The following is an 18649-nucleotide window of genomic DNA, read 5'->3' as shown; positions in this document are numbered from 1 at the left end:
TCATGTAGTTTGATTGGTAACTTGCACAACGGTCTACCTGGTATAAGTTTACTGCGAGTTTCAAGACCTCTGGATAGGTTCATTGGGTCATAAGGGTGATTTTGGAAGATCAATTTTGGTTCAATGAGGAATGTAGAAGGAGCAACACGAGGCATACCTTAGAATGAGGCACCAGTCTAGTGAAGCTATGACACTTGCATACCAAACACTGAAAGTAGCAGATATAGATAGTGTTAAGTGGTGCCATAACCAATAGATCAGAACAAAGCTTTGTAGCCTTACCAAATCCAATTGAGAATGGTGGGCAATCAGGCAACTAACAAGAGGAGGAGCCTCAATGTACATCCCCACCTTATCCATGGTGGAGGCCTGTATGTGAGTATAAGAGGCAAGACTGATGTGTTTACAAACTTCTTCAACCAAAAATATCAAATGGATCATTCTACCGATCCTCCTCCCAAGGTCTCTACCATCATAAATGCCAGTGTCCAGCCAATTTGCATAAATCCACATGACATTAAGAATCAGCCGAGTACACTGGATATTGCAAAGATTGTTGGCCCTGATAATGTTCCCGACTCTAGTGCTGAAGCCCTGCACACCAAAATTAGCTGGCCCCCTAGCCAAGCTATTTCAGTGCAGCTACGACACCAGTATTAACCTGACAATGGGAAAAATTGACCAGGTATGTCCTATCCACAAAAAAGCAGGGCAAATCTAACCTGGCCAATTACCACCTATTAGCCTCCTCCCAAATACTGTACTAGTAAAGTGATGGAAGAAGCCATCAATAGTGCCATCAAGTGTCACTTACTCACAAACAATCGCACCAATGCTAAATGTGGGTTCCATCAGAACCACTTGGCTCCTAATCTGGTAACAGTCTTAATCCAGATATGGGCACAAGAGCTGAATGCCAAAGAGGATGAGAGACTAGCTGCCCACAATATCAAAGTAGCATTCGACCAAGTATAGCATCAAGGAGCTATAGAAAAAGTGAGATCAATGGGAAAATCCTCCAATGACTGAACTCATACCTGATACAAAGAAAAATGGCTGTGGTTGTTGTATAAAAGTCATCGCAGCCTCAGAACATCACTGTTGGAGTTTCTCAAAGCAGCATCATTGGCCCAACCATCTTCAGCTGCTTCATCAATTACTTTCCCTCTGTTGTAAGGCCAGCAGGAGGGCTGTTCACTGACAATTATACAGTGTTCAGTTCTATTCACAACCCCTCCAATAATGAAGCAGCTCATGGCAGCCCACAGCAGGATCTGAACATCAGCAGGCTTGGGTTGACAAGTAGCAGGTAACATTTGTACTGTGTAAGTGCCAAGCAATGACCATCTCCAAGAAGAAAAGTCCCAAACAGCTCTCCCAATCTTCAATGGCACCACAATTGCTGAATCCTCCACCATCAACATCCTGGGAGTCATCATTGACCAGAAGCTTAACTGGATCAGTCATATCAACATTGTGCCTACAAGACCATGGCAGAGGCTGGGTACTCTGTGATGAACAGTTCACCTCCTGACCCCTCAAAGCCTCTCCACCATCTACAATCTCAAGTCAGGAGTGTGATGGAATACTCACCACTCTCCTGAATGGGTAAAGCTGTAACAACACAAGAAACTCAACATATCCAGATAAAAGCAGTCTGCTTTATCAGCGCTACTGCCACTGGGCTTAATATTCACCACCAGTGCACTGTGGCTGCATTAAGTACTATTTACTGCAATAACTCACCAAGCTTACTATAACAACATTTCACAACCCCATGACCTCGACCAGCAAAAAGGGAACACCATCACCTGTAAGTTCCCCTTCAAGTCACACATCATGGATATGTACTGCCGTTCCTTCGCTGCCAAGTCAAAGTCCTGAAATTTCCTACCTAACACCATTGTGAAGCACTATCAACTCACTGGTTGCAACAGTTCAAAGAGAAAGCCTATGGTCACCTCCCCAAGACTACTGGAGATGGGTCATCAATGCAGCCTTGTCAGTGTCGACCACATCTCAAGACCCCAAAAAATGAAAATGCCCACCAGGCAAGGGAACCAGCTACTCATAGCCAGTTTGACCATCACGTGACTCTAGTCCACACTACGGTTGGGAATTTCTGGAGTTTCTACTGCACTTCTGGTGAAGTTACAGTGACGAAGCTGGTGCAGCTCCAAGAAAATTACCAGCCTACGTGGTTGGTTCTTAATGCCCTCTGAAGTAATCCAGCAAACCATCCAATTGTAAAACAATTGCTACACACCATCACCTTCACAGGGCAACTATGGATGAGCACTAAATGTGGCCTTGCCAGCGATATACACATCCTGAGAACAAATTAAAAGAAAAACTCCATATTTACAATGTTTGAAATCAAGGTTCATTGCACCATCTCTATACTAACTCATTTTTTTCCACGGACTCAAAAATGTGGAATTCCTTATCCCTCCTATTTTAAAACCCAATCTATTCATCACCTAAAAATCATTTTCTGATTTAGCTCATTTTCTTTTTTTAAACTTTGGTGATGTCCTGCATTATGGGCTTAATCTGCATTTCTCAGTACAAAATTACAATATAGCACTAATTCCTAGGTCATAACTGTCTTTTTTTTTAATTTTAGAGTAAAAATCAGATTTTATTTGTTATATAGATCAGACGTTTTGATAAAAAGAACAAAAAGATTCAAGCAAGTGTTCAAAAGCTTCCCTGCTATCATCTTGTACAGTATGAAATTTGAGATTCTCTCAGGGAAATGTATCAGATTTTATAGGATAATATTTTCACTCTTACTTTTCTGACTGTTCCCTTAAGCTTCAATAAACTTAAATTTCAATTTTGTTTGAATGGATTCTTTGTTTTTAAAAAAGAGAAAGCATCAGATTTTATTTCTGACAAATTGTTATGTCGCTGTTAGTGACTGAATGTAATGTTCCCTCAATCAGAGACTGTGTTAATGTCCTGGAGATATGCTGAAGCATTAATGGTCAGCTTCCTAAGATTAATAATAGATTGTAGAGTTAGAGGAAAGATAATGACTGCTTTAGTCTAAGAATGTACTGTTAAGCACAGCCTGGGAAAGGAAGTAAACATCCAGGTTATTATCTCTCTAGGTTTCCTAATCTATTTCAAGCACTGTCACTGCAAGCATACAGACATGTAAATGCTAACCCTGTTTGACAAAAACTCCTAAAAAGCAGGTTTAAATACTAATTACTAAGTTATTTATAGAAAATTTAATTTTTTTTCCATTTGTTCATAAGGTAGAAAGATGGAATATCAAATAGTTCACCTCCCATGCACATACAATTGATGCCTTAAACAAACAGTGCTTGTCAGTAAAGTAAAGAGTAGGTTAAAAACTCAACAGAATTGACCAGGAGCTGAAAGCAGCATATGTCTGAATAAGAACACAAACAGCAGGGTAATAATGAGGTGGTCTTCAGTGTAGGTGAAAAGTCACTTTTATTGAACTTTCCCTTTATGCTGATTTTTTTCTTTCCTTATTCAACGTGCATGGTTTTAAATAAAAATAGAATAATTGAATGAAAACCACACAGCAATGGCTGGATGGACACATGCAGTCATAACACCCATTTCCTATTGGTGTAACCTGTAGTTGTGATTGAGCTTTGTGGACAGACACACTTCTAATCCATGATGGTGGGTGGAGGGGGGGGGGGGGGGTGAAAAAGTATATTTTGGATTGGCACACTCATTTAAGAGTAAGCCTATGGAAATTCCTGACTGCTCCATACTACATTGTGTAACAGCTATCAAATAGTTCAAAAAACCCCTGAAAATAACGGATGTATTTGAAATAAAAAACAGGAAATGATGGAAATCACAGAAGGTCTATCAGTATTTGACAAAGGGAAACCATTGGTTAATGTTTTGGGCCGGTACTCATCATCAGAACTTTGCAATTTCTAACAAAAGGTCTACCAAGGAAATGTTAACCTATCCTTTTTCTTTACAGCTGCTGATAAACCTTTTGCGCCTTTCCAGCATTTTCTGCATCTGTTAATGAGTCACTTTCTCTGTCCAGCAAAGGCAAGGCATTTTTCAGATGTTACTTTGTGTTCAGGGCTTTGTAATCTGCACAGAATGCATAAGTTAATGAATTCTGACAAATTTATGTTTTAGGGTATATTCAAACCCATAGAAGTGCGAGAGAAAAATTAAGTACTGCACATCTGCATTTGGACCAGCTCAGCCATTCAATATCCACATGTGTGACAGTGAGACTTGTCACTTTCCGCCAAATAATCCATTCAGCATCAAACTAGAAATGGTGAAGAAGTCTATCACTCAGACAATGGCCAGAAGGACAACAGCGCTAGAGGTGCAGAGCTACACACAATGAGAATGATAACGAATTCAGAAAAAGTAAAAAATAGAAAAAGAATCAGCAGCTACCTAGCCATTATGCTCACTGTAATGCAAATAGAACTGAGGCACTTAAACAGCTGAAATAGTATTAATTACACAAGCTGATGTACAACATTATGTTTCACAGCAATTTTATATAATGCAGTGGTGCAGTGTACTTTTTGTACCGAACAATCACTGGTGTATAATAAGGATGTAATGGTGTGGCTAAATTACTTTTTAACATGGAGCATTCTTCCAAGTAGAGCAATTTGCTGCTCCATATTTGACAGACTTTGAGACATGATTTTTGTCCTGCTCCTATAGGGAGCGTAACTCATATTCATGTGACTTACATTTGGATGTGGTAGCAATGGGAACCTGCTGCTCAATGACTAAGATCATGTACACTCTGTCACAGGAGCTCCATCGTGATCTGCATAATCTTATCTGTGAGCATTTACACAGTCTGTAATTCATAGAGAATGGCATCTGTACATTCTTCTGTGATTTTCTTTCTTCTTGTGGTAAGATTTAGTTTAGATAGCCTTTCAAAAAAGGCAGTAATATTCATTCTAAGCACAGTGTGAACACATTAAAATGATTTCCGTGGCCGCTCTTTTCACAACTTCTTTCTTGAAATAACATCTTTCATCTGCTTCCTTTGCTACTTTTTAACATTAGTTTTTATTTTCTCCCACTTCTCCTTGTCCTGTGCATTATCCTCCAGCTAAGAGAGTGGGCAGATGGCCCGGTCTGAGGCCCTTGCCAATGTTACCCTTGAGTGTAATAGCGCTCTGGGCCGACTGATCCGCTAATTTCTATTCCTTGTGTGCTAGGAACAAACTGCTGCTTACCACCCAGGATTAATCGCCGTTCCTTCATCATCGCTGGGTCAAAATCCTGGAACTCCCTACCTAACAGCACTGTGGGAGTACCTTCAACGCATGGACTGCAGTGGTTCAAGAAAGCGGTTCACCACCACTTTCCCAAGGGCAATTAAGGATAGGTAGGAAATGCTGGCCTTGCCAGCGACGCCACATCCAGTGAATTAATAAAAAAAGAGACTGTTATCTAAGGTAGAAGCCCATGGAATTGAGGGCAAATTATTGACCTGGTTAGGAAATTGGCTGGGCAGCAGGAGGCAGAGAATAGGGATAATGGGTAGGTACTCTAATTGGCAGGATGTGACTAGTGGTGACCCGCAGGGATCTGTGTTGGGGTCTCAACTATTCACAATATTTATAAACGACTTAGATGATGGCATAGAAGGTCATATATCCAAATTTGCCAATGACACAAAGATAGGCGGCATTGTAGGTAGTGTCGATGAAAGCATAAAATTACAATGGGATATTGATGGATTAAGTGAATGGGCAAAACGGTGGCAAATGGATTTCAATGCAAGCAAATGTGAGGTCATCCACGTTGGACCTAAAAAGGATAGAACAGGGTACTTTCTAAATGGTGAAAAGCTAAAAACAATGGATGTCCAAAAAAACTTGGGGGTCGAGGTACATAGATTATTAAAATGTCATGAACAGGTACAGAAAATAATCAAAAAGGCTGGCCTTTATATCTAGAGGACTAGAATACAAGGGGTAGAAGTTATGCTGCAGCTATACAAAACCCTGTATAGACCACACCTAGAGTAATATGACCAGTTCTGGTCTTGGAGGGAGTGCAGCATAGGTTTACCAGAATGATACCTGGATTTTAAGGGTTAAGATACAAGGAGAGATTACACAAATTAGGGTTGTAGTCCCTAGAATTTAGAAGGTTAAGGGGTGATCTACATAAGAACATAAGAAATAGGAGCAGGAGTAGGCCATTCGGCCCTTCGAGCCTGCTCCGCCATTTAATGAGATCATGGCTGATCTTCTGCCTCAACTCCATTCACCAGCCCTATCGGCATATCCCTTGATGCCCTTACTAGTCAGAAATCTATCGACTTCTGTTTTGAATAGACCCAATGACTGAGCGTCCACAGCCCTCTGGGGTAGAGAATTCCAAAGGTTCACCACCCTCTGTGTGAAGAAATTTCTTCTCATCTCAGTCCTGAATGGCCTACCCTTTATCCTGATGCTGCAGCCCCTGGTTCTAGACTCCCCAGCCAAGGGAAACATTCTCCCAGCATCCACCCTATCAAGCCCTGTAATAATTTTGTATGCTTCAATGAGATCCCCTCTTATTCTTCTGAATTCAAGAGAATACAGGCCTAGTTACTCAATCTCTTCTCATACGACAGTCCCGCCATCTGATCAAAGTTTTCAAGATATTAAGGGGAACATATAGGGTAGATAGAGAGAAACTATTTCCGCTGGTTGGGGATTCTAGGACTAGAGGGCATAGTCTAAAAATTAGAGCCAGATCTTTCAGGAGTGAAATTCACAAAGGGTGGTAGAAGTTTGGAGCTCTCTTCCACAAACGGCAATTGATGCTAGATCAATTGTTAATTTTAAATCTGAGATGGATAGCTTTATGTTAACCAAAAGTGGGTATATGGAGTTAGGTCGCAGATCAGCTATGACCTCATTGAATGGCAGAATAGGCTCGAGGGGTTGAATGGCCTACTCCTGTTCCTATACAATGGCAGTGCTGAGATTTGGAATCACTACGTAGGATGCAAAACAAAGTTGGACCAACTTTTCATCTTTTGTTAAAAACAGATGGAATGCTCATTTTTTATTATAATTAGGAACCTACTAACAAAGGCAGAGAACACACAGCTTGGAAAGTAAGATTCCTGAGAAAATTATTTAATTAATGTTAACCATAAATAATAGCACCCAATCAAACACATTTGCAGGAATCGTCCGCTAATATTCAAATTAACTAATATAAAAGTCGAAAAATGTACTAATGCAGTCATAAGGTGAACAACTTTTATGGAGAATAGTTCAGCAATAAAAGAGAAAATCCCAGTTTACTGATGAGGCCCTGACTTTTATCACTGCTGTAGTGATTCTTTGAAATTGAACCTCTCATTAAGCTCATTAACACGAGATCTGTCTGGAGTAAAATATTCACCTTTCAAGTTGACGGTATACATGCTGAGCGCTGTGTAATTGCATCGATTGTATTTGGCCTTAACAAGTAAAAAACTGACTTTATATACTTTTTGCTAATATTTATCAGACCATTACTGGAGGGGTAGGAATTCTCACACCAATGTTAAACATAGACGAATAGTCCATTAGTGCTTTCTGTTGCTGGCATTTTTTATTTGCAGCTACTTTTTCACTAAAATTAGCAAAAGTGGGAATGCCATTCCCAATATGCCAATTTGTGGCAAAGCATATTGGACCACCAGGGCACTGTTCTTCAATTTGTTTTGCTCATTTAGGTTGCTTCAACATCCTTATTAAGCATTACAATATGTACTGAACATTAAATCTTTGAAGGTCTATATTTGGAGCTAGCCTAATAAAACTTCTTAACTTCATTTTGTTACTACTGCAGCTCAAGGCATTACCCCCTTCTGTGATGACATTCTCTGAAGGAATTGACTCAGAGGGGTTACTGAGCCTGATGATGTGTTGGAGCTGAATTCACAGTTGAAGCGGTCTGATAGCTCCAGAGGCTCATCTCATTTCAAGATTGGTGGCAACATAAACCACCTAAAAGAATAATAGTCCTTAAAAACTACAATATATTGAGAAAATGCAGAACTGGAAGTTATCTAAGGTCACAAGATAATCAAAGGGGAATCAGGTGACATTAGATAGAGAGAAACTTTTTCCGTTGGTGGGGGAGTCTAGGACCAGGGAACATAACCTTAAAATCAGAGTCAGGCCATTCAGGAGAGAAGTTAGGAAATACGTCTTCGTGGTAGAAGTGTGGAACTCTTTCCCACAAAAAGCAGTAGATACTACAACAACAGCTTGTATTTATATAGTGCCTTTAATTTAGTAAAACGTCTCAAGGCGCTTCACAGAAGCATTATCAAACAAAATTTGACATCAAACCACATTTAGGGCTGTAAAGAGGTAGGTTTTAAGGAGGGAAGAGAAGTAGAGAGGCGGAGAAGTTTAGGGAGAGAATTCAAGTGCTTAGGGCCTTTGCAGCTGAAGGTACTGCCACCTAGCTCAATTAATCATTTTAAATCTGATATCGATAGATTTTTGCTAGGCAAGGGTATAAAAGGATATGGAGCCAAAGCAGGAGGATGGTGTTGAGATACAGATCAGCCATGTTCTCGTTGAATGGCAAAGCAGGCTTGAGGGGCTGAATGGCCTGCTCCTGTTCCTAGGTTCCTATGGTAGCTCTAGTGAGCAGTTTCAATAACTGAGTGTTGGAGTCCAAACTGAAAGCCATACACTTAAATCCTGGTCTCACGAATTACTGAAGCTTGCTTACCCTCTGTAGGTTCTTTCAGTGGATATTTGCTGGGCTGGCAAAGAGGGTACAACAAAGCAGAAAATGATGATGGAGAAAGGAAGGAGGAGAAGAAGAAACTGGCAGAACAAATTTCGTATAGAAGAACAAGGATTCAAGTATTCAAGTGCCTACATTACAACAGTGACTGCACTTCAAAAGTACTTCATTGGCTGTGAAGCATTTTGGAACATCCTGAGGTCACGAAAGGTATAAATGCAACTTCTTTCTCTCTTATTTTAACGGATGGATCAAAGTATTTGAATTAAAGGGAACTGTTGATTGCAGTGCCCTGCTCTGTTGGCTGAACCAGCACATGTAATGTTTGAAAGTAACAAAGTATCCTGAAGATCAACAAGGCAAGCAAAAGGGAAAAAAAGCCCAAAATAAGCAGTACTCACAGTAAGAATCCAGGCTCCTTCAGGTTTCTCCCCCCAAGAATGGACACTCATGAATGTCCAATTTTTTAGTCCTGCTTTGCTGAAATCTGCTGTACGGATTTCGAGTAGTTTAGATTTGGTACCAAATGGGGAGATGAGAGAAATCTCAAGATTACCACGGCAGATGCTTGACAGGGTGATAGTCACCTGAAAGAGTTAAAATACTTAAGCATGTGCAAAATATGACAACCCTGTCTGCCCAATACTGGTAGCCACTGAAGACAAACTGGATTTTGTTAGAGTTGTAAAATGTTCATGCCAGCTCTGTCTAAATGATTAACATTTTTCAGCAATTATACTGTATTTTATCTCATAACTGTTGAATAACCATTACCGATAACTCCTAGTGTACTAGTCATTCAGTCCGATAGGATTTTTATCCTCATACGTGAGGGTCAAATCTCAGAGCTGAACAGCAATGTTGTGGCATTCGAGCTGCTGTCTGTGTCCAATCAAACTTTCAGACACCAATGGATGTCATTTAATTGTCCCTTTATTATACTACTAGCTGGGGGGGCCCGGCGTTGCCAGGGCAATTTTGGGCCGCGCGGTTTACGACCGGGTGCTGCGGCTCCCACGCTCTGTGTCACTCTTTCCCTCCCTGACCCTCTCTCTCTGCTTCCCCCTCTCTCTCACTGCCCCTCTCTCTCCCTGCCCCCTCTCTCTCTCCCCCCCTCTCCCCCTGTCCCTGTATGTCCCCTCTCTCTGTCTCTGCCTCTCTCTACCTCTCCCCCTCTCATCTCCATCCCTCCCTCCCTCCCCCTCTTTTGGCACCCGGGGAAGGGCTTTGAAAACTGAGCCTGGCTGCGGTGGAGGTGCGGGGCCTAGCAGTTGAGGCCCGGCCGGGCTCTGGGGCCAAGACCGACCCCAGCTGAGCTCCCGGTGCGGCAGGGCGCCGCGCCGCGGGTGGTGCAGTTAACGGCCGGACGCTGATGCTCCCCCGCCCGCTCTGTGTCTCAGGCCGAGCGGTTGTGAGGCCCGGCCTGAGTGACTCCAACTCACCTCCTGCTCCCGGAGCTGCAATGTGGGGATTTGTTTGGCTGGTGCTGTCGCTGTGGGGATGAAAAAAATGGCGGCAAAGTTTCGGGAGGCTGCAGGATTAGGCCTGCCCACAGACGGCAGATTGGTCAACCATCAGGTCACTGAACTGTAGGATTAGTCAACCATCACGTCACTCAACGCTAATGAGCGGTAGGATTGGTCAACCGCTAATGAGCGGATTTTTGAGGATTTTTGAATGTTTTTTGTATAGTGTCCGAACAATTTTTGTCTGACCAAAAAGTAAATACACCTATTAGACTCCCCTAATGATAAGCTTTCTTTTGATATAACATGCGTGTAGGTACGCTCTATAACTTTTGAGTGTATAGTGGACAGACAGACAAACAGACAGACAGGCAGACAGACAAACAGACAAACCAACTCGTTTTTATATATATATAGATAGATAGATGATGATTCTCATGGTAAATTTATGCCAACAGTGGTGCAGAATCATTTCAAACAACATCAAATCTCAGTCTCATTTACTGCGCCACCTGAACTGAGATACAGTCAAAGTGGTGAAGTATTACTGTCCGGTCCAGAGCCAACACAATGCTCCAGGATCCAATGTGCATCACGGCACCACAATACTATTCAAAATCTCCATGGGGGAGAAATTGGAAACACCCAACTACAGGCGGGAAACAGGTGGTGCAACTGCAGAGCATGTCAAAGAGGTCGGCCCAAGGATGTTCCAAAATTGGTCCTCGGGCCTCATCTTAATGAGAGGCAGCTTGCTGGTCGGCATGGGACCAATTTGGATCGCTGCCTCACTGTCAGCGCCCTCACGAAAGTCCTGGGAGGTGGAGGGGGGTGGGGGGGCGGGGTAGGAGGAGAATGGGAGGTGATGCTAATGTCCTTCTGGGTCTGACCCAGTGGCCTGAGCCTTCAACTCCATTCAGACTGAACATTCTAGTATTACAGATTGTCATATTAATAGGAACGCCCTACTAAAAATGTGAAAACTTCATAGGCACTGTTGACATAGGAATTTTGAGTGGATAGATGACAGGACATACCAATTTTAATAATACATAGATAGATAAGTACTCTGTGCAGTTAGAACTCCTTCCTTTCAATTCTTACCTGAGTTAAACTACAAAGTGGTGGGATTAAAATTTAATGCTTCTGTCAGTTGCAAAATGAGTTTGGGGAGTTGCAACCTAGTTCTTGGTAAACATGGATGCAGTGTACCAAAATGACAATGCTGGGCACAAAATGTTTTAAGGGCACAAAGTGTCATACTAGCGTAGTTGGTTTTGTTTTTCGGACGTTGAAGCTGAGACTCGGGGGAATTTTGCCAATTCTGGGGAGGCGGGTATGGAGGCGGGACTGCCGGGAAAATGGCAGAAACTGGGAGCAGGTACCAACCCCGCTCCCAACCCACCTCCGCGCCATCTTCCCGGGAGGCGAGTCCATGACTCGCACAGGGACCCGTCTCCTCGAGGCGGGAAGGGGATTACAGCCACTTAGCTGCCTGTTAACAGGTAGTTAACAGGCAGTTAAGAGGATTATCCCCATTTTACCCACACAAGTGCGGGCTTCCCGACGGCTGCGAACCTCGCAAGGGTATACAAGGCGAGCAGTGGGTCTGCAGGGGTGAGAGGGGTCAAAAAATGTGCTGTGGAGGTGAGTGATGGGTGCAAGTGTGGAGAGGTAAGTATGAGAGCTAAGTGCAAAATGTTAGAAAAAGTTTACTTACCTTTGCTTCTTCCTGCAGGCTTCAAACCTTAGGGATCCGGAGGTGCCTCATCTCAATGGCAGAGATGACAGAATGGTTGCTGCATTCTCCAATGCAGCAGCTATCTGTTTTCTGCTAAGGAGAGAGGTTTGGTGAGTCTTCAGCCCAAGGGCTTACCTTAAAACAGAGATTGTCAGTGTTTGACAGCTTCCCAAAGCTGTCAAACGTTGACAATTCATCTGTCAAAAATATTTGACAGATGGAACGTCATACGCTGACGTCCTCTGTCACCGCTTTCCCTTAATTGGCCGGCTAAGCCGGCAGGGCGGGCTTAACAAGGTCAATCAAGGGAAAATAGCGTGGGTTGGCCGGATGTCACTGGGGGTGGGACTGAAACCCGACAACCAGCAGTACCGCCCCCAACCCACCCCCATTGAGAAAATCCAGCCCCCAGAGGTAATTTTCTGCGTATGTACCAGTGGCAGAAAACTTTGCTGTTAATGGATATTGGAAAATCATAAGCATGCTGCCTATAACAATTTGAAAAGCACAGACAGTGGGTGAACTTCCCCACCACAGGCATGTACATGGAAAGTGACCCCATATTAGAACAGTGTAGAGGCTTTAATCTACATTTTGCCTGTGCTGTGCTGATCTGGAAAGCATTCAATTCCCAGCTCTGATACTTGTCACCATTTCAGCCACTTCTCCCCCAAATAACTACATATAGAATAACACAATGCACACCAAACGCACTGTACTGGTGATAGCAACCTTGGGTTAGTACCAGTTCACGCTGACTGTCTCATCATGCGCTCGATCTCAATCTTCTGCCACTATTGCCAACAAAATGAGTGTAGTGCATCAAACAACATATAATTATCTTACATTTTAACACCAGTCGAACTATTATGTTAAGCACACAGCTGAGAACACTGACAAACTTCACATATGATTGCAACATCAGCTTCATCGGAGAGTCTGCCCGTAACCATGGAGGTGCCAGCCAATTGTTTTACTAAAGCGTTACTGAGTGAGGCCATTTTATGGGTAAAATACTTGGCTGACACCTCCATGGTTACAGGTCTGACTCTGGTGAAGTTGGATTTAAAGAGTTGGTGCAGGAGGGAGGGCTTTAGTTTCCTGGATCACTGGGTCTGCTTCTGGGGAAGGTGGGACCTGTACAAGTCGGACGGGTTGCACCTGAACCGGAACGGGGCCAACATCCTTGCGGGGAGGTTTGCTAGTACTGTTGGGTGGGGGGGGGTTTAAACTAACTTGGCAGGGGGATGGGATACGGAGTAGAGGGTGATAGTAGGGGGTGATGCACAGCCAAATATAGAGGGAAAAACAAGTCAGCCTGGAAGGCAAAGCAAATATGTAATGGCACAAGGGAGTATGGCAAGGCTGGATGGCATTTATTTTAATGCAAGGAGTCTTGCGAGTAAGGCAGGTGAATTGAAGGTGTTGATGAACACATGGGAGTATGATATTGTTGCTATCACAGAGACATGGTTGAGGGAGGGGCAGGACTGGCAGCTCAATATTCCGGGGTATAGAATCTTCAGCCGAGACAGAAGGGGGATGTAAAAGAGGAGGGGGTGTCGCAGAGTATCATTATTCAAGAAGGGTAGTAGGGATAAACCAGGGAATTACAGGCCAGTGAGCCTAACATCAGTGGTAGGGAAATTATTGGAAAAAATTCTGAGGGACAGAATTAGTCTCCACTTGAAGAGGCAAGGATTATTCAAGGATAGTCAGGAGGAGATCATGTCTAACCAATTTGATTGAATTTTTCGAGGTGGTGACTGGGTGTGTGGATGAGGGTAGTGCAGTTGATGTAGTCTGCATGAACTTTAGTAAAGCTTTTGACAAAGTCCCGCATGGGAGACTGGTCAAGAAGATAAGAGCCCGTGGGATCCAGGGCAATTTGGCACATTGGATCCAAAATTGGCCTAGTGGCAGGAGGCAGAGGGTGATGGTCGAAGGTTGTTTTTGTGACTGGAAGCCTGTGTCCAGTGGTGTACTGTACTGCAGGGATCGGTGCTGGGTCCTTTGCTGTTCGTAGTGTACATTAATGATTTAGATATGAATGTAGGAGGTATGATCAGTAAGTTCGCAGATGACACGAAAATTGGTGGGGTGGTAAATAGTGAGGAGGGAAGCCTCAGGCTACAGGATGATATAGACGGGTTGGTCAGATGGGCAGAAAAGTGGCAAGTGGAATTTAACCCTGAAAAGTGTGAGGTGATGCATTTTGGGAGGACTAACAAGGCAAGGGAATACACAATGAATGGTAGGATCCTAGGGAGGACAGAGGATCAGAGGGACTTTGGTGTGCATGTACATAGATCCCTGAAGGTAGCAGGACAGGTAGATAAGGTGGTTAAAAAGGCATATGGGATACTTGCCTTCATTAGCCGAGGCATAGAATATAAGAGCAGGGAGATTATGATGGAGCTGTACAAAACGCTAGTTAGGCCACAGCTGGAATACTGTGTGCAGTTCTGGTCACCACACTATAGGAAGGATGTGATTGCATTGGAGAGGGTGCAGAGGAGATTCACCAGGATGTTACCTGGGCTGGAGTGCTTCAGCTATGAAGAGAGACTGGACAGGCTGGGGTTGTTTTCCTTAGAGCAGAGAAGGCTGAGTGGGGACCTGATTGAAGTGTACAAAATTGTGAGGGGCATAGATTGGGTAGATAGAAAGGAACTTTTCCCCTTAGTAGAGGGGTCAATAACCAGGGGGCATAGTTTCAAGTTAAGGGGCAGGAGGTTTAGAGGGGATTTGAGGAAAAACTTTTTCACCCAGAGGGTGGTTGGATTCTGGAACTCACTGCCTGAAAGGCTGGTAGAGGCAGGAACCCTCACAACATTCAAGAAGCATTTAGATGAGCACTTGAAATGCCATAGCATACAAGGCTATGGACCAAGTGCTGGAAAATGGGATTAGAATAGATAGGGCTTGATGGCCGGCGCGGACACGATGGGCCGAAGGGCCTCTTTTTGTGCTGTATAAATCTATGACTCTATGGCCTAGAAATTGGGTATAGCCCTGCTTGGGGCGTTAGAATTGGCGCAGCGCAAAGTTTATAGCCAGACGCAACTTATCGCCACCTGGCGCGATATTGGGTTGCATCGCCCCTAAAGGTGATTGAGGCGCAAATTCAGGCGTTACACGGGACTCCTAAGGCGCTAAACTTCCGGCGCAACCCAATATCGGAGTGGACGGGCGCAGCGCAGGTGCTCTCAATTACCGATGACCACGAGACTTCCAGGCTCCGGCCAGCTCTTAAAGGGGTGGGTCAGTCAGCTTCAGCATCCACACCCTGCGCCTTGCAGGCCTCAGAATCGGCGCAGGCCCTTCTCTGGCGCTAAAAACTTGGACCAGATGGAGAAGGTGAGACAGAGAGCAGAGCGCTTCACCAATGAGGCTCTGGAGCAATTGATGGCCGCAGTGGAGCGCCGGCGAGATGTTCTCTACCCAGACAATGGCAGGAGGCCGAATCATAAGGACTACCGACGAGCTTGGAGGGATGTATGCCAAAGGGTCAACTCCAGCAGCATGGTGACCAGGAGCCCTGTCCAATGCAGAAAGAAATTCAACGACCTCACTCGGGTCGTGAGGGTGGGTGTTGTTTCTGCAAACTTCTGCATCCTTTCATTTGCACCTGACTTTATGGCTACAGGGTGGCCTGTGCCCCATTGGCCATCTGCCAGCAAGCACCCATGGCCCTTTCTGGGCACACACATGCACATTTGACTCAAGGCGTCATGTAAGGGCTCTTGCACCATGGGGGGCATGAGATGATCACTCAGGGCATCATGTAAGGGCTCTTCCACCATGGGGGGCATGAGATGATCACTCAGGGCATCAGGTAACATAACTTCCCCTCCTTTCCCCTGCAGTCCAAGCTGGCGAGGATTGGCAAAGACCAGCTTCGCACCGGTGGAGGACCTCCACAAGTGGTCACTCTCATGGATCTCGAGGAGAGAGTCCACCAGATTCTTGGAGGACGTCTGAGTGGTCCTGTAACCACTGCAGCTGCCGACCCATTGTCGACAGCGATGGTAAGGTTCTCACCTTTTACAACTGTCTCCTTCCACTTGTTCCCCCCGCCAGCATGCTTTCTCACTGTGGACCCATGTCATAGCCTTGCCGCAATCTGGCATCTCTTGCTGCCAAGCTGTCCTTTTGCTAAGGCCACTCTTCCACCTCCCTGCTTTCAGATGCTGCATCACCAGCTCGGGAGCTGGGCCCTCAAGCTGCCAGTGCCAGTGCCTCCAAAGGCTCAATGAGAAAAGTACTGTCCAACAGAAGGTCAGTGTTATATCCGTGTATCTTAATGTTGTGTCCTTCGATAATCAGACAATAGACTGCAGGGAAGGATCAACAGGTGTTTACTGAATGAGGGTTCAAACTGCAACTGACTGCACAGATCACTACTCAGGGTTTATATACAGGTGTGGTCACTGCCGGTACTACAGGATACAGGAGCTGTAAAAAGTAGTTCTCCCCCTTAAAGGTACATACATTACAATTCCTCCCCTTTTAGATTAACAGTACCATAACACTCATTTAACAATTAAATATCAAACTAATTACAATTAACACTTTTAACATGCAACATTAACTGAAAATAGTCTATTTATAAATTCAGTCTTTGGGGAGGCTTCCTGATTCTTTCTGGATAACGCCTTTCCCGAGTGTCTCGCTCTTGGTGCGGAGGCGATTCTAACACCCTGTCGTCAGTTGATTCATCAGCTTCCAATGCTATTGTTTCTGAGGTAGATGCGACCTGTACGTCGGGTTCCTCACCAGGTACATATGGCCGAGACATGGGGTTGACTCGTTCCTGTGACTCTAGGATCTGGTCAGCATGGTGTCTCACAATGTTCTCCCCAACATCCACTGTGTACATTAGTGGCCCCTGCCGTGTGCATATCGTTCCTGGTTGCCATTTCTCTCTTCGGTAGTCGCGGGCCAAGACTGGTTGCCCTACATTGAAGCTCCTTGTCGGCTTCTCATTGATGTGCTGGAATTGCTTACTCTCAACATCTCTTCGTACATTTGGTCTGAGCAAATCCAGACGAGATCTCAACCTTTGGTTAAAGAACATCATGACCGGGGCCTGGTTGGTGACTGCATGTGTCGCATTTCGGTAGGCTAACAGGAAATTGTCCACCTTATGCTGCAGTGGAATGTCGTCATCGCACATGGCCTTTACTGCTTTTTTAAAGGTTTGTACGAACCTCTCAGCCAATCCATTTGTGGCTGGATGATACGGGGCGGATGTGTAATGCCTTACCCCATTCCTTTTCATAAATCTTCAAAACTCTTCGGACACAAACTGTGGTCCGTTATCAGAGCAAATCTGCTCTTGCAAGCCGTTCCTGGCAAAAATGGTCCGTAGGACTGCAATAGTTTTCTCCGTGGTGGTGGAGGACATTTTGATCACCTCAGGCCATTTTGAGTACGCATCCACGGCTATTAAAAACATTGAGTCCATGAATGGGCCAGCAAAATCAATATGGACCCGTTGCCATGGAGATGAGGGCCACTCCCATGGGTGTAGAGGGGCATGTGGTGGTGCATTTTGGACCTTCTGGCATCCTGAGCAGCTCTTTGTCAGGTCCTCGATTTGCTGATCGATCCCCGGCCACCACACATAAGCCCTAGCAAGGCTTTTCATTTTCACCCCTCCCAGATGACATTCGTGAAGCTCATTGAGTACTCTCTCTCTTAACTTGGGTGGAATTACCACTTGGGATACACACATCAAGGTCCCCTGGCATACTGACAGCTGTTCTCTTCTGGATGAGAATGCTGGCAACAGTGAGTCGCCATGTGCTGGCCATCCCTTCAGCGTCAAATCATATACCCGAGACAGTGTCGGGTCATTTCGGGTCTCCTTCTCTATACCAGCGTTAGTTACTGGCAAGCATTCAATTATAGTCGAATGAAATATTTCGACAGGATCCACTGCTGGTGCTTCCTCCGCAGTAGGCAGTGGCAGGCTTGATAGCCCATCAGCGTTTCCATACTGTTTCGTGCCCTTATACTCGATTTCATATTTGTGCGCCCCTAGAAAAAGGGACCATCTTTGTAGCCATTGCGCAGTCATCATCGGAATGCCCTTCTTTGGATTAAAAATGGAGACAAGTGGTTGGTGGTCAGTCAGCAAGGTGAACTTCTACCCGTGCAGATAGTGATTGAACTTTTTCACTCCCCACACTAGGCTGAGGGCCTCCCTGTCAATCTGGGCGTAGTTACGCTCGGCTGAGGTTAGTGACCAAGACGCAAAGGTTACTGGCCTCTCCGAGCCGTCCGGGAATTCGTGCGACAGCACCGCTCCAATGCCATAGGGTGATGCATCAAACGCCAACCGAATTGGTAGTGCTGGGTTGAAATGAGCCAACACCTCTTTTGATGTGATCAATGCTTTGCTCTTCTGGAAAGCTCATTCACATTCATCACTCCACTTCCATGGTACCCCCGTTTGCAGTAGGGTGTTCAGTGGGTGTAGTACGGTCGACAAATTCGGCAAGAACTTATGGTAGTAGTTCACCAGCCCGAGGAACGACCTCAGTTGTGACACATTTTCCGGTGCTGGAGCCTTGACCACTGCCTTAATCTTTTCAGGGGACTTATGTAACCCCGCTTTATCAATAACGTGGCCACAATACGAGATCTGCTTCTGGAAAAACTCGCATTTGTGGCGATTAGCTCG

The 18649-nt window shown here is 44.7% G+C and overlaps 1 protein-coding gene across 2 annotated transcripts in view; it reads right to left on the bottom strand.

Moving 5' to 3' along the window:
• The window catches only part of LOC147111767 (PC3-like endoprotease variant B), a 780400-nt gene that overhangs the window by 47459 nt on the left and 714292 nt on the right, over positions 1-18649 (bottom strand). Inside the window, exon 14 of one of the 2 annotated variants that reach the window (XM_085998973.1) lies at positions 9153-9338. The exons of the other annotated variant lie outside the window; for it this stretch is intronic. Coding sequence (XP_085855099.1) covers positions 9153-9338 — 186 coding nt within the window. The remainder of the gene's footprint in view (positions 1-9152; positions 9339-18649) is intronic. 2 annotated transcript variants of the gene reach the window in all.

Source organism: Somniosus microcephalus, chromosome 10 (genome assembly GCF_052327205.1).
Source record: "Somniosus microcephalus isolate GS21.2 chromosome 10, FLI_Smic_1.0, whole genome shotgun sequence".
Classification (NCBI taxonomy): Eukaryota; Metazoa; Chordata; class Chondrichthyes; order Squaliformes; family Somniosidae; genus Somniosus; species Somniosus microcephalus.
Note: the sequence above shows the minus strand (reverse complement) of the source record. Positions and strands in the feature narration are given on the sequence as shown.